The 15,272-nt window shown below is 42.5% G+C and overlaps 1 protein-coding gene across 1 annotated transcript in view; it reads right to left on the reverse strand.

Annotated features, from left to right (window-relative positions):
• The window catches only part of ALDH7A1 (aldehyde dehydrogenase 7 family member A1), a 28,618-nt gene extending 18,640 nt beyond the window's left edge, over window positions 1-9,978 (reverse strand). Inside the window, exons 1-7 of the mRNA XM_077344442.1 lie at window positions 9,720-9,978; window positions 8,359-8,412; window positions 7,532-7,597; window positions 5,129-5,209; window positions 3,624-3,747; window positions 2,815-2,947; window positions 315-359 (exon numbers count right to left, since the gene is read on the reverse strand). Coding sequence (XP_077200557.1) covers window positions 315-359; window positions 2,815-2,947; window positions 3,624-3,747; window positions 5,129-5,209; window positions 7,532-7,597; window positions 8,359-8,412; window positions 9,720-9,917 — 701 coding nt within the window. The 5' untranslated portion in view covers window positions 9,918-9,978. The remainder of the gene's footprint in view (window positions 1-314; window positions 360-2,814; window positions 2,948-3,623; window positions 3,748-5,128; window positions 5,210-7,531; window positions 7,598-8,358; window positions 8,413-9,719) is intronic.
• Window positions 9,979-15,272: the final 5,294 nt, after the last annotated feature.

Below are 15,272 nucleotides of genomic sequence, written 5' to 3' on the forward strand. Positions count from 1 at the left end.
GACCAAATTTACTGTTAACTTTTGCTGTGTAAGATGATGAACAGTTACCAATACTAGAAGTATCACAATACAACTCACTTGAGAACTCAAGAAAAGAAACGCCACCTTGATTAGTGCCCTCCCTTGGCTCAAAATGTAGTAGGGGCATTAATGTGAGCACTACCTCTTCAGTGCTTTTTCCTTCTTGTGCACATTACCAAAGCAGCTCAGAATGAAGTCACAGGGAAACAATTCTTGCCATAACATGAAATCAACCACCCCTTCAACCTTCTTTAACATGTGAAGAACAAACAAAACAGGACAGATGAACTCACTTTGTAACAGCTACACTCACAAGGGATGTTGTAGGAGCCCCTTTCCTGCAAAGAAGGAAAGATGAGCTGTACTCCTGCTTCAAAGATAAACTGTACAGTATATTGAGAGAGCAATCTGAAGCAGATCTACTCAGAAGTAAGTGTTTTTCAGTGGAACTTATTCCTGAGAACGCCTTTCAAGCTCTAGGCTTATTACAGTGTAATCCTATACAAAGTTACTCCAGCCTAAACTATTATTTGCCACAGGCTTAAACTGGAATAATTCTGCATCAAGATACATAGTCAGATACCTTTAAAAGCTTATATGGTAAGTTAGGTAAAGGTATCCCCTGTGCAAGCACTGGGTCATGTCTGACCCTTGGGGTGACGCCCTCCAGCGTTTTCATGGCAGACTCAATACCGGGTGGTTTGCCAGTGCCTTCCCCAGTCATTACCGTTTACCCCCCAGCAAGCTGGGTACTCATTTTACCGACCTCGGAAGGATGGAAGGCTGAGTCAACCTTGAGCCGGCTGCTGGGATCGAACTCCCAGCCTCATGGGCAAAGCTTTCAGACTGCATGTCTGCTGCCTTACCACTCTGCGCCACAAGAGGCTCTATATGGTAAGTTACCGCAGTGTAATTCAAAATACATACTCATGTCATGGAGAGCTTAGATGTACCAGTCAATTATTATCTACCTACCCAAGCTTTCAGCAGCAAAAGTTAATGGCAAGCTACTGTAATGCAAAGATGGTTTAGTTATACGTTTAGCCAGTGTTAAAAAGAAACTTGGTTTACAAAACACAGTCACTGCTCAGTGCCAGCATCCAAAACTCTACCTGTTCAGTCCTCAAGTTAAGTGCCAAACACCTGCTGAATCCATTAATAAATGCTAAGGATACAACATGCTGATGCCTACATCCAAATGGAACAAATGTTCAGGGTCAAATTACTGTAGCCAACAGTCATGCAGAAGAAGCTACATCTTGTTCCTCGAGAAAGGGGTGCTCTTCTAGTCTCCACAATAGCAGGCTTATAAACCATGACTGGTTGATATAGTACACAACACTGGTCTAGCAGGGAACAAAGCCGGAACTAAATATATCGCCTTGTTATTTTGTTTCTCTATATCCAACTGCCACTACTGGGGAGCTTCCCAAGTTAGATACTGCTAAGGATTTTTTAAAAATGTTTTCATGTGTCTGCCTTTTCTAGTTTGTTGCAACTTGGATCATGGTAAAGTTGTTAACAGCTTATTCCTATAAATGCAAGGGCTGGGCATTTGAATTTCCAACCTGAGCAAAGCAAAAATCACCCAACATGATATCTGTTCCACAGAACATATTTCTGGCAAGGGCTTGGAGGAGGAGCTGGTCTCATGGCTTGTGCCACTCAGGGCGGCTGTCCCACCTGTGAGTGCCTCCTCCTCCAACCGGCTTGCCTGTCTGTCCAGCGGCCAGCCTTCCATCCCACTCCCCTGACCACCCCCTCCTCCCTCTACTTCCGTCCAAGACTCAGAGGCTGCAGATCCCTGCTGTGTGAGAGCTGCCCCTGCCGGTGAGTTCCCTAACAGCTGCATGCTGCCTTTCCAGGTCCTGGAGGGGGAGAGAGGGCATCCACAGAGTTCTTCCACTTCACCTCCACCCCCCACTGCCAATCTAGTGCCCGTTGTATTTATGAATGCAATGGGCTTGGACCGCAGTCAGGGTATAAGTATCATTACCAGTGACACTGATTAACTATGTCCAGCAGTGGTCCACTGCATGGGAGATGTTTTAAGAGAAGATAAAGTAGCAAGAAACACAATCATTTTTAAAAGCAAGCTTCCAATGATAGCCTTTAAGGGAGGAGGAGGAGTTGGTTCTTATATGCCACTTTTCTCTACCAGAAGGAGTCCCAAAGCAGCTTACAGTCGCCTTCCCTTTCCTCTCCCCACAACAGACACCCTGTGAGGTAAGTGAGACTAAGAGATAAAGTGAAAATAATAGTAAATGGGATCTGAACTGAAACTTAAGGTACAAGAATTACTGCGGCAACTCATATTTAATTATTAACAAAGAAACACCATGCAAATAAAAAGGGGGCCGTTCAAGCATAGTTTAGATGTTTTTACAAATCCAAGAGAACTGCAGGAAAATATGGAAACATACAAACTAAAGTAAAAAAGCAACATCTGCTCACAGGGAAGCAGTAATATTTAGGTGTAATTTTAGATTGCTCTAGCAAGCTAAAATGGCAACCAACACTGCACAGTCTAGGGTTGGGCACTTCAGCATCCCAAGTGGCCGTTCCCACCCTAAGCTGGCTGTTGGTCCACACCTCCCCTCCCTCCCCTGCACTGCGGGGTGAGATTTCCCCTCCTTCCATGAGGCTTCCCTTTGTGACACATAAATAATTATTCCTAAACATTTAAACAAGTGTACTTTCTGTATCCCTTCTCAAAGCAGAGTTACCTTGCTCTCTAAGTTAGAGGAGTCACCACTTAAAATATTCATCACAAAGGTAACCAGATTGTCTTACCAGAGGCAGACATTGCCACAGACCATTGCAATTGCATTGTTCCAGCCATAAACTGCTGCGGGAAAATTAAAGGCAGTAATGATTCCTACCAATCCCACAGGATTCCATTGTTCTATTAAGGCATGACCAGGTCCTGAAAACAAAAGGTTAAGAAGCAGACAGTTTTTGTTTAGCAAGCACAGAATTTCATTCTTTTTATTTATCTATCCCATTCTCAAAGGAGTTGAAGCAACATATCCATTTTATCCTAATCGCTGCCTTGTGTGATAGGCTAGGCTAGTCTGGTCCACTGAGCTTAGTTTAGTCAATAATGAAAAGGGCACAGATTCCGATATCATACACAGAACAAAAGCTTAATTCTCTGGTCCTTCTCCGGGCAATTCAGGTTAAAGATTACATGCGTTCCAATTTTTATTCTTATTTTTGAAGGGGAAAGCAATTGCGGGAGATTTTACAGAAACTAAAATAAGGATTTTAACATTCCCCAAACTACAGTCCTCTGTGCACTTGAACAGGGTGGGCTTATAAGCATGCATAGGATCTGGGCGTATACCATTCATTTTAGTAACTTTGAGGATTCAAGGTCATACAAGGTAGTAACAGGCAAAGCTTCAGACATAGGCAGTATATCTCAGTCTGCTCTTGAGGGCTGGAGATTCTGAAAACATACCCAATCTCAGCTGTATGCCTCAAGTTACAGACAATGGCAGTAGATGCACTCGCAGAGCTCACAGTGCTGACATTCTCTACAGTCTGATATTTTAATAGGAAGCAATATAGGATATAAGGAAGAAAATATGAAAGCTTACTTTCTGAAGGCAAGATTGGTCCTCCAATCATTCGGGATAAACCAACAGCAAAGTCACAGATATCCACATATTCCTGGACTTCACCAACACCTTCAATAAGGATTTTCCCCATCTCTAAGGAAACCTGAAGATATGTCATAGATGTATTGGAAATCGACCAAATTAGCATTTCTTTATGACTTTTTAGTGTACCAAGTACGGCACAAAGAACATATCTTTGCCAGAATGGCTTAGAAAAGTAAAGAGAGGAGGGCACAACAATTCTTTTTGCATAAAATATAAAGCATATACTATACAATAAATGACCTAAATGCCTCCGTCCCAGCCCATAGGATGAGGACACTATATGTAAGTAAAGCAGATATCAGCAATCAATAACCTCCAGTAAAAAAATCTCCGGAAGTATTAAGATTAGGGATGGGCATGAATTGGGAAAATGCAGTTCAATTTGTGGCATGCTGACTCTGCACACCATGAACAGTCATAAACCTTAAGGGGCCAAACAAAACAGTTCACAGCTTGTGAGGCAGTAGAACTGCCCCCTCACAGGCGATCTTTGGCTGATTCTCCTCTACACACACTCCAAGTTTAGTGAGGATTAGATTTACGGGGTCCATGTTACAGCCCCCCAAAGAAAGTGCTCCCAAGGAAGTGCTTTGGGGGAAATGATCATCTGTTATTTCCCCAAAGGACTTTCCTGTAGGCACCTTCGGGAGGGGAAGGGCTAATTTCAACCTTGTAAATCCAATCCTCTTCAAGCATGGAGGGCAGGTAGAAGACAGTTCAGCTAGAGATTCCTTGCAAGTTTCATGTATCTAGCTTACACAGGGTCTGTTCTTTATCTCCTGAACCGCCAGTCCAAGTGACCACCTGTTGTAACCACACATGAACCTCTGGCCCCATATGTTTATTCAGTCCCTGCCATATATTCAACCAATCTCCACTTGTAGTCACCACCACTTCCTGTGGTAATGAATTCTATATGTTAATCATTCTTTGAATGAAAAAGACTTCCTTGTATCTGTTCTACTACTCATTAATTTCATTGAGTGACCATGAATTCTTCTATTGTGATCTGCTACGATTGCACAGAAGATTTAAATTTCACACATGATCTGTTTCTCTAGACACCTTTACCAGTAAGGGAAACTTTTGTTTGGACCATCATCTCAGCATGTCCACACATATATATAGATACATCCTGGAGTTAATGGGATGCAGAGATCAACTTAAGAATTAACCCAACAATTTTTTTGAGGACTTCCACTTCTTTTGGCACAAGTTCCATAAGTATAGCACATTCACAATTTAAAGTATTTCTTTCCCATTATAAATGCTACTTTTGGAGAGTTCTTTAGTAAATCATAGTATAATACTCCAAAATAGTTTATATTGCCAGGGCAAGTGAGAAGGGCAAGAAATTGTAATATTTCTTTTACCATATACTAAAGAATTTTGGAAATGATGACTGTAACAACAACCATGGTTTCTCCAGCAAAACATACCAAGCTTCCCAGGACTTTGATTTTCTTTCGTAAGTTATCACCAATTTGTCTCACAATTTCTCCCCGTTTAGGTGCAGGAACCTACATAAGAAATTAAGAAAGTTTCTTTAAACCACACTTTATGATCCTCAAAATTTCACTCAATAAGAAAGGATTTTAAAATCAATTTGCTCAATATAGAGTAAAGGCACCTGAAATCTTATCTAAAAACACTCTGTAAGAATATGGTGAATAGCTAATTCAACATCAGAAACAGAATATATAAATTATGAGAGCAATCGTAAACAGGTCTATTCAGAATTAACTCTCATTTTTTATTATATTTCTTAATTTGGCCTCACCAAAAACTTCAAGTAGTAGGAGTGTATGTATTTTTCTAATCTAGTGGGCAGAAAGGAATCTCAGAGAAGGGAAGCACATCCTCCACTTCAGAAGGAAAGAAAGCTAATTGAGACTGTGCTCAGGACGGACAAATGCAAGTTCACTCACCTGCACCTGCCTCAACTTTAATTGATTTCCATATTATATAAGCCCTTACAGGCTCAGTCTCCTATTTAAGAGTGATACCTGAGTTTGGTATCTTTTTCCTTCTACTATGTTCTATCCAGAATTCAACATAAATGTTGACCAAGTAAACTTAATTTTCTGTTCCATTTATCCTTCATCAAAGAAGGCATCACATCCCAATTTCCCCCTCCTTGAGAGAACATCTTTCCTACAAATTGCAACAACTTTTGTTGACATCCTTGGCCACTATTCAAAAATAGTCAGAAGTAAAAAACTGCATTGGTTATGTTACATTAAATAATGGTTTTCTTAAACTGCTTAAGACTACCCAAGTACAGACATGCCAACATTTGTTAAAAGCTACAATTGACCTTTTTTGAACACTGATTGTTAACTGAATACATCTGTTTTGAAAATGCACAAAACTTATACAAAGATGGAACTTCCATACAGGTAATCTCTAAACATTTACAAATGACATTTTGGTTCTTGTTTTAAAGTTGCAATACAATTATATAATATATATATTTCAATGTTCAAACCCCGTAGGACCCCACAATTAAAGTCTTGTCAGGAGACAAAAGATGATGGCACTGTTGTAGTTTAGAGAAGTATGGCACCAAACCAAAAGGTCTTAAGCATAAAAGCAATATACCTTAACAAGGCAAAGAAGCATAACCAATGTTACAAAACACAACAGGAAAAAAGGCAAAATACCAAAACAATAAAGCATATGCATCTCCAAAAAGCAAAAAATAAAAATTGATAATATATAATAGTGGATCTATATAACTTCTCATAAGGTCAGCAGGATAACATTTATTTTAGCAGCATTTTAAGGAACTCACTATTGTCAAATATTTAGCAACAGATACTTATTTCTGGATCAAAATCTGAAAATGGGATTGTAAGTAAATCATCCTCTCAATTCTGCAGTCAGCAGAACATTCAATCTGGCAAGCACATCCGTGGCTAAGGATTGTGAAAAGTTTCAAATAAGAAAGAAATAGCATACAGGGAGGAATCCCTAGTTTAGATGCAAAGCATACGTGCTTTGCCTGGATTAGTGTACTGTCATGGTCAAGGTCAATTACCTGATCAACTTCAAAGATTCCCAACAATCCATATTCCTGAGCATTATGAGGGAAAGGCTGAGACTCAAGCCTATTATCTACCTATCTCTCCCAAGCACTTCTGATATTGTCTTCCTTCAAAAAGGTACCTTGGGTACTGAAAAAAGGACCTTCAGCCTCAGATTAAAGGCAGCAATCCAAACCCTGGTCTCGAATAAGCACTGAGAAATTATTTTAGAATTAAAAGCCTTAACAGTTGCAGGTACATATCAGCCTCCTAAATTAAAAAATACTTTAAAGCGTTTTTGTATTGGCCCTAGCAATTTCAGTAGCTGAGTGGACATGGGTTTTCCAGATGAGTTTATGGCTGAACTTATCTCCCAAACATTTGTGCCGTTGGATTTTCATACAATTTTTAAAATAGCCTGAGAAACCTTTTATGTATTGATGTACTTGGTTTTGAGCCACAACATATTGCAATGGATTGCCGACGTGATTTAACTTCCAGGTTCTTCTTCAAGCCCTTGGGAATGAGACTGCACAGCTCTAATTCAAACTCAGATCATGCCAGCAAAAGGTTGATATGACAGGCTAATAATAAGCACAGATCTGTAACAATCAGCATAATTCATACAGCAAGGGGCAGTACTATGTTTAAGCCTTTCAAGGGACACATGCAAAAAAAACTGAAGAAAGATCGAAAACTGCATGCATATCTTCTTTAAGAATAAAAGACTATTCAATGGATCCACAGCTTATTCAAGTTTTTATTTATTTTGGAAAATAAAGATTTCTGGGAAAAACGTGAAGTAATTTCACTGACCTCTGCCCATGCTTTCCAAGCCTCTTTAGCTTTCTTTACTGTTTCTTCATAGTCTTCCAAACTGGCCTAAAAAGTAGACAGGTTTTGTTTGTTTAAAAAGAAGCATCCACTTTGCCTATGATTGATAAAATATATATACAAAAGTAACAAAGTGAAAGGAATGCTGCATTAACAGGTTCTAATAGTTGCTAGAGACCATGGGACATACTGCATATCCTTTCTCAGATCTGTAGATGGGAGGTTTTTCAGAAGTGAAAATGCTACAATATTACTGTATATCAGCCTAGCCAAGACTGTAAGATTTAAAACTAAAAGAAGAGGGAAGACATTCAGTTTAGAATTTTATAAACCACTAATTCCAAATCTTGTCAAGCTGAAAAACAGTTACATGAACATAGTATTTATAAGCAGTATGAATTATATTAGAAAACTGAGTTTCATATTAGAAAACTATATCATATCTGATACTTTGGCACATTCTCCTGCCTGCCAATGGGAACATCCTGTGACACTTCATGTCAAACAGCAAAAAAAGAGAGGTGAAGGCTAACATCTCTCCCCAGCTTCTACAGTGATATTCCCAGAAAGTACCATTTCAACATGCCTGAAAAAGACAGGAGAGGCTTACCCACAGGCCTTCAGCATCCACATCCCACAGTCAGTCCACTGGAATTCTCAGTAAGAAATGAGGCCAATTTATTTTGATGGCCTTAAACTGGAGTAACTTTATTTAGGACTACACCATTAATATTCCAAATTTAAACTGGGACAGTGTAAGGACAAAACAGTTTTTGGAGCTTGATACTGGAGATACAAGAAAACCTTACCTGACGAACTCTGGCTATTGGCTCATTGTTAGCAGGGCAATACGTTGTCACAACCTAAACAGGAGACAATTCTCTTACACCGATGGATTAGAAACATAATTTTAAAAGTCACTACATATCAAAAAACATGCATGAACTATTTAGCCATGGTCAGCCTTGCATATAGACCAGCATAGCAGTCTGCATACACAAACATTCTGCACATAGTATGCTCATAACGGGAAGCAGCACAAAGGAGAAACATCGACATCCAGTGAGAGGCTGTATGGACTGTCCAGTGGAGGCTCAACATTCTCTTGACCTATAATCAATAAGCTTCCAGCTTTCAAAAGGTTCTTTGCTTTGGGATGGGGGGGGTGTTGATATCCATTCTCCATAGAAAACCAAGAAAGCTGGCCTTACCAACCCAAGTGCCTAACTTGCATGATTCACTGGACACACATTAGACCTCAACATCTTAAGATGAAATACATTTCATGTGAAGCTCTGGCACTTCCACAAGCAGTACCATTTAGTGACACAATAGGTGTAAACTTAAATCAAAACCCAGGAAACATCGTATCTAATTTAGAAGTAGGAAGCCACACTGGTTAATCCACCAGCTAGTGGTAAGCAAGTCGCTATCAGCCTCAGTTCTGTACACCAGTGGTCCGCAACCTTTTTATCACCAGGGACCGGTCAACACTTGACAATTTTACTGAGGCCCAGAGGTGGGGGTAGTCTTTTGCCAAGGGACGTTGCTGCCACCTAAGCTCCTGCTCCACTTGCTTTCCCGCCGGTGCCCCTGACTTCCCGCCCTAGTACGCTGCGCAGGGCCACACCAAGAGGGAGCCCCAGCCATGGCAGCCACTGGACAGCAAGAAAGGTGATCTGGCAGCACAGTGGCAGGGCAGCCCCCGAGGCAGCATCCGGGGAGGAGGATGAGGAGGAGCTGCAGTCCAGTACCAACTGATCCATGGACCGGTACCGGGGGTTGGGGACCACTGCTGTACACATAACAGTCTTAAGGTCAGCACTGGTGCACAACACTTTTTAGATATAACAGTGACTTCCTAATATAAGGTGCAGCAGAGATAAACTGGTTTTAGGCTCTTGACTGACCAGAGATTAATTTTTAAAGCACAATTAAAAAAAACAAAACGCCTCCAAACTTGACCAAAGTAATGGGACGGCGACCTTCCCCCACCCTGCCGGATCCAAGACGCTGTCCTGCACAGCCGGCGAGCACTCCGAAGAAAGCAAAACAAACCAACAAAAAAACTCGCCGATTTGAGGCCAAGGCGAGGGCGCCGATGGGAGGGCTGCGCGCGCCTTCAGGATCTGGCTCGGGAAGTCAGCGCGGCCGTCTCTGGCAACCCTACCTGTCCTCTGCCTCCCCAGGTGCCATTGTAGACACCCTCGTTCTCTTCTTTCAGCCCCAGCTCCTGGAGCCACGCATACTGCGGCTGACTGACGAGCAGCGTCGACATGGGCGCAGCGAGTCTGCAGGCAAAGGCCGGCGGGCTCTTCCCCAGCAGAAGACGTCGCGAGAGCGCAGCGAGGCCGAACTTCAGCGACATCGCGCACCGGAGCCGTAAAGCTCTCCGCGCCCCGAAAGGGCTGCGAAAGAGAGTCTCGCCCTCAAACTCGAGCAGCCGATTGGCGAATGCTCAGCTCGACCCACCAGCAGCTCCTCCAACCACCGCCCCCATAGAAGAGACGCGCAACAGTAGTCTGTCCTCGTCGTTAATGAATTAAAGGAGCAGGCCGGGGGGGGGGGGGGTCGCTTTCGGGTCCACGTGAAAATCCAAAGCCTCGTTGCTGCGCTGCTGTCAATGCACGCTGTGAAGTTCTCTGAGTTGGGGAATCCCAGATGCTTCTAGGTGGAATCTGGGAAGGGCAGGGTTTGGGGAGGAGACCTTATCCGGATATAATGCCATGCAATCCACTGTCTCCAGCTCCCACGGGGAGGTTGGCAACCCTAATATGTAGTATTTAGCAAAGCTAGATTTAAGCCCAATAGCACCATAGAGACCAACAAGGTTTGCTGGACATGAGCTTTTGAGAGTCTAAGCTCCTTTCGAGTGTCGGAAGCTTATAACTGAAAATCTTGCAGGTCTCTAAGGTGCTACTGGGCTCAAATCGAGCTCTTCTACTACAGACCAACACTGCTAACCTGTGAAAGTCCTAAGCAAAATCCGTCTGATCATTTTCAATTATAAGTAGTCTTCATATGAGCCATGTACAGTCCTTTTGGCTTTTTTAACGTGAGAATTCAGAGATGCAAGGGGCCACCTGCCCATCCACCACCAATTCTAATTATTTAATGTATATAACCTGACCTTATTTCTAGAGCTATGTTAAAAATGATAAGTGCTCAAATGTAAGCCTGCCAGGAAAGCGTGATTGCTCCCTGAGAGGCTTAATTTCAGATGTGTGGAATCTGCTTGTAGTTAACTTGATTAGGTAGAGGTGCTCACTTCTTTATCACTTGTGGTGCAGGATTGACACCTGTCACAAGGCAAAGATGAATCTGGCCTCTGTGGAATGGCTTGGTCTACATAGCAGCTAGCATCATGAAATATAGACTGAATTTGTTTCAGATCACAGAGAATGCCTGTTTCCCAGTAAAACATTGAAGGGAACAGCAGTTCTGTTTCTTTATTTATATTATACATTTTTATCCTGCCCTTTACCTAATGAGCTCAGAACAGTGAATATTGTACACTTATTCATTTTAGCCTCACAACTACCCTGTGAGGTGGGTTATGCTGAGAGCAACTGGGAAAGTACCATTACACCAGACCAGCCCTGTCCTTGCCATCCTATAGTCCTGTGGCAGATTCCAAGAGCAATTCTAGTCAGAATCCTATTCAAGTGTATTCAGTGGAAATTACTCCCAGTAAAGTATTCTTGGGGCGGCTCTACTATTCTGGAAAATATCAAATTCAGATTTTACTATTCTTATTGCGGTACTGATATTCTGTTATAATATTATTTTGAAGCATCTACTAAAAAGTATGAAATTATACATTTTCCATCTTTCTTCTATTTTTCAATGTTTAATCTATGGCACAGTGCAATATGTTTCCTATATCATATCCCTTAGTCTTTTGAGTCCTTCTCTTGTCTGGTCCCAGTGACCCTTAGACCAAGTCTTATGCCTAAAAGGTTAATTTAGTCCCATTTGGTTCCTAACATCAAGTAGGTTCCAGCTGGTTGTAAGTTATGCACTTCTGATGCAGCTGGAACTTCAGCAGCTCAGGTGGTAGATCAGGTAAGAACACAGAGGTCTCTGATTTCACTTAATTAAAAGGCTTTTGTGGCCATAGCTGCTGTGGTCTACTGTTCACTGACACAATGAACCCCCAGAAAAAGAAACAGCCCAGGCATGGGCCTTTGAAATAGACAAGATGCTTCACAGAGATTATGAACTCAGGTGACCCTACCAACACTTCAGAGAGATCTTGTTCAGGAGTTCTGACTCTGACACCTCTCAAAGAAACAAAGTCAGAGTACTGTACTGCCCTACCTATTTTTTTCCTGCCACATTAAATTTTCTCTTACTGTACATACCTGGGACCTACTACTGGTGTGTAAAGGATATGGAACACTTTTAGCATGTTGTTCTTGTTTTATCCAGTGCATTACTAAATCATTTTGGAAATGTTATGGAATGATAGCACTGTGTTTTCAGAAGTAATATTATGGGAACATGATATTTCAGGATGACACTTGAAGATTAACCTAATACATAGACATACAGAGAAGAAATGCAAACAATGGGAGCCATGAAATACAACAGGGCTGTGATACAGCTATGCAAAGATCAAGTTATCCAAGATGAAAACAGTTCCAAGTACTCAGGAGTAAGTCCCATGTAATTCAAAAAAGCTTATACTCAGGAAAGTGTTCTTAGGATTGCAGCCTTTGGCACAGAATATTGCCTGGACAAATTTACTGTTGGGAGGGAAGGACTTTGAGCTGTCTTTTCAGAGGGGGACTATACAGAGTCAGAGAGATAGATCCCTGAGAGGCTCAAGAACCTCAGCAGCCTTCTGATGCTATCCCTTTGATGTGTAGATAATTCCTTCCTTCCAGCTGACACCTTTTCTCCAACCACTTTTCTCCATTTTGGTACAATGAGGGCAGAACATGTTTCGTCCATCTCCATCTATCCTGGTTGGTTAGACTAGATTAGAGTCCTATCTCTATTCTATCCTGTCTAGAACAGAGTTCCTTACAATAAAGGATTCATGTTAGTTTTGCAAATATAAAAAGCTCTCTGTGTAACTTTATTTCTCAACAATACACACAGACCAGGTACATTTCACTGTGTTTTGAGTACTGTTTTGAGTACTCTCCTAACCCAATATTCCTTCACTCTCATCCTAGAAGAAAACATGGGAAAGATAGGTTCCAAAATAAATGTAATAGAAAATGGTTTCCTTCCTACAAATAGTAGAATAACACCACTATTTGATAATATTCAGAAAAAGGAAATAAAATGTATCAGAAGTAGGGTTGCCGGTCTTCCAACTAAAACAGGGAATTCCCTCTGAAAAGGAAACCTGGACGTGACACAACAGCTCTCTAGGAATCACTAGAAACTCTGTGGTAAACCCAGTGGGTTTTTTTGAAATTATTCCTTGTATCTGCAATGGTTTATCATCACTTCCTGGAAAAGCCCATCTCAAGGAATCAGCAAAAACTATATAGGTTTATCATAGAGTTTAAGCAATTCTTAGAAAGTTGTGATGCCTCTTCTGGGTTTTTCCAAGGTGTGACATCACTGCAGCATTGACAGCTTCATTCCATGTCCCTGTTCCACCATTCTCCCACTGGTGCCAGTTCAAGACTGGTAAACTTAATCTGAAGATACTTTTTTTCAACTGGGTTTGAAGACAATGATTTTTCCCCCCACAACAGATTTCATAGGAGTAGAATCAAATTTGTTTTGTCTAGCTCAGAATTTTATGCTGGAATTTGCATTTAAATTGTTATCATTAAAAAAAGGTTTTCATGTCAGCAGAACACTATTCTCTCATTGACCTATTTCAAACATTGCCAGTATTGGCGTCAAGTTCATTCACATATTGCCTAACCTATTAGTTAGGCTCTAGGCAGCCTTGCCCTTGGGCTTGATCCAGAAATTGCAGCTGATTCAAAATGCAGCTGCTAGGGTCCTCATGGGAACACCTTCAAGGGCCCATATCCAGCCAGTGCTGAGGCAGCCGCATTGGTTGCCAGTCGCTGCCCGGATCAGGTTCAAGGTTTTGGTTTTAACCTTTAAGGCCCTACCTGGTCTGGGACCCACATATCTAAAGTAGCGATCCTCAACCTGTGGGCTGCGGACCACATGTGGTCCTTCGACTAATTGGAGGTGGGCCCCGAAGGACACCTTCTCCCCCCCCACCAGCCCTTTACTTCATCCCCCCCCCCCCCGGCCCTTTACAGCACACTTCGGGTCTCCCATCACTCCCAGATGGGACTATCTCGTTACAGAGAAACAAGCTCAGGGTTCCCATTGATTTGTCATTGTCAAGAGTTAAAATTTCCATGAAAATAAAATGTTCCTTATGTTCATTGTTGTGGCGTGTCTGTATCTTATTTTGAAGGGATGTTTAAACATTACCCTAGCGAACAGAGAGCGTTAGGGCAGTGGTTGAGAGTAGAAGAGTAAACTACCCCCCCCCCACCGGGCCTCAGTAAAAGGCGTTGAGTGGTGAATGGTCCCCGGCGTTGAGTGGTCCCCGGTGATAAAAAGGTTGGGGACCACTGATCTAAAGGACCACCTGTCACCGTATACCACCCACAGGGCTTTATGCTCTATGGGCACTAATTTGTTGTTCATTCCTTGCCCCAGAGAAGCATGCATGGCCTTGACCAGGGCCAGGGCCTTTTTGGTCCTGGCCCCTACTTGGTGGAATGAGCACCCGGGGAGCTGTGGGTCCTGCGGGATTCCGCAGGGCCTGCAAAAGGGAGCTCTTCTACCAGGTCTATGGTTGAGGCCAGCATGGCAAGGAAGATCTATCTAGCCCCCTTCCCAGGATAGAGTAGTGTGAATGGTGCTTGCGGGTTCCATCAGTACCCCTCTTCCCATCCCCGCTAGGAGATTTTGGGGGGGGATGGATAACTGAAGGTAGTTGGGTTTTTCCGTGTTTCTTTCTGTTATTGTGTTGGGTGGATTATGTCATGTTTTTATGTCTGGGGGGTTTAATGGAGTTTTCCTGGGATTTTATACAGACAAAATCAAAATAATAGTAATAGTAGTGAGGAAAGCAGATTAAAATTGGCCTGGATAGACAGCAAAAGCACATGATTGACAGGGAATGGGAACACATAAGAGAGTGAACATGTATTTATTTTTAGGTCCTATAGGACGTCTGGCCATATAGCCATATCAGGACTCAAGCCCGGTAATATCTTAGAAACATACAACATTTTTGAAATATAGACTTCATACGTTGTCAAGAGTCAAAATTCCCTTTATCAGATACCCTGAAACCAATGTTCCCTCGAAGCTGTGTGAGCATTAACATGGGAAGCCTTGCTCAGCAGCAATGTGAGCACTGCCCAGGGCCCATTTTAAGATTACAGCAGTTTGCTCAGGATGTAAGCTGATCAACTCAGTAAGGAAGAAAATAAGAGGAGACATTGCCTGAAACTATCATTAGAATTGGTATAGGGCTTAGTCTCTTTATTATGGCTCTATTGGTATTCTAGTGGTGGTGCCAGCTATCCAAGTCCTGTAAGGCAGTGGTCCCCAACCTTTATTAGGCTGGGGACCGGCAGGGCATCGGGCCGCGCCCACAGGGACCGCGCGGGCCACGCCCACGAGCCGCGCCCGGCCGCCCCCGCGGATCGGGCCGCGCCCGGCCGCACCCGCGAATCGGGCCGCGCTCGCGGGCCGCACCCGCGGATCGGGCCGCGCC

The sequence above is a fragment of the Paroedura picta genome, chromosome 7 (assembly GCF_049243985.1).
Source record: "Paroedura picta isolate Pp20150507F chromosome 7, Ppicta_v3.0, whole genome shotgun sequence".
NCBI lineage: Eukaryota > Metazoa > Chordata > Lepidosauria > Squamata > Gekkonidae > Paroedura > Paroedura picta.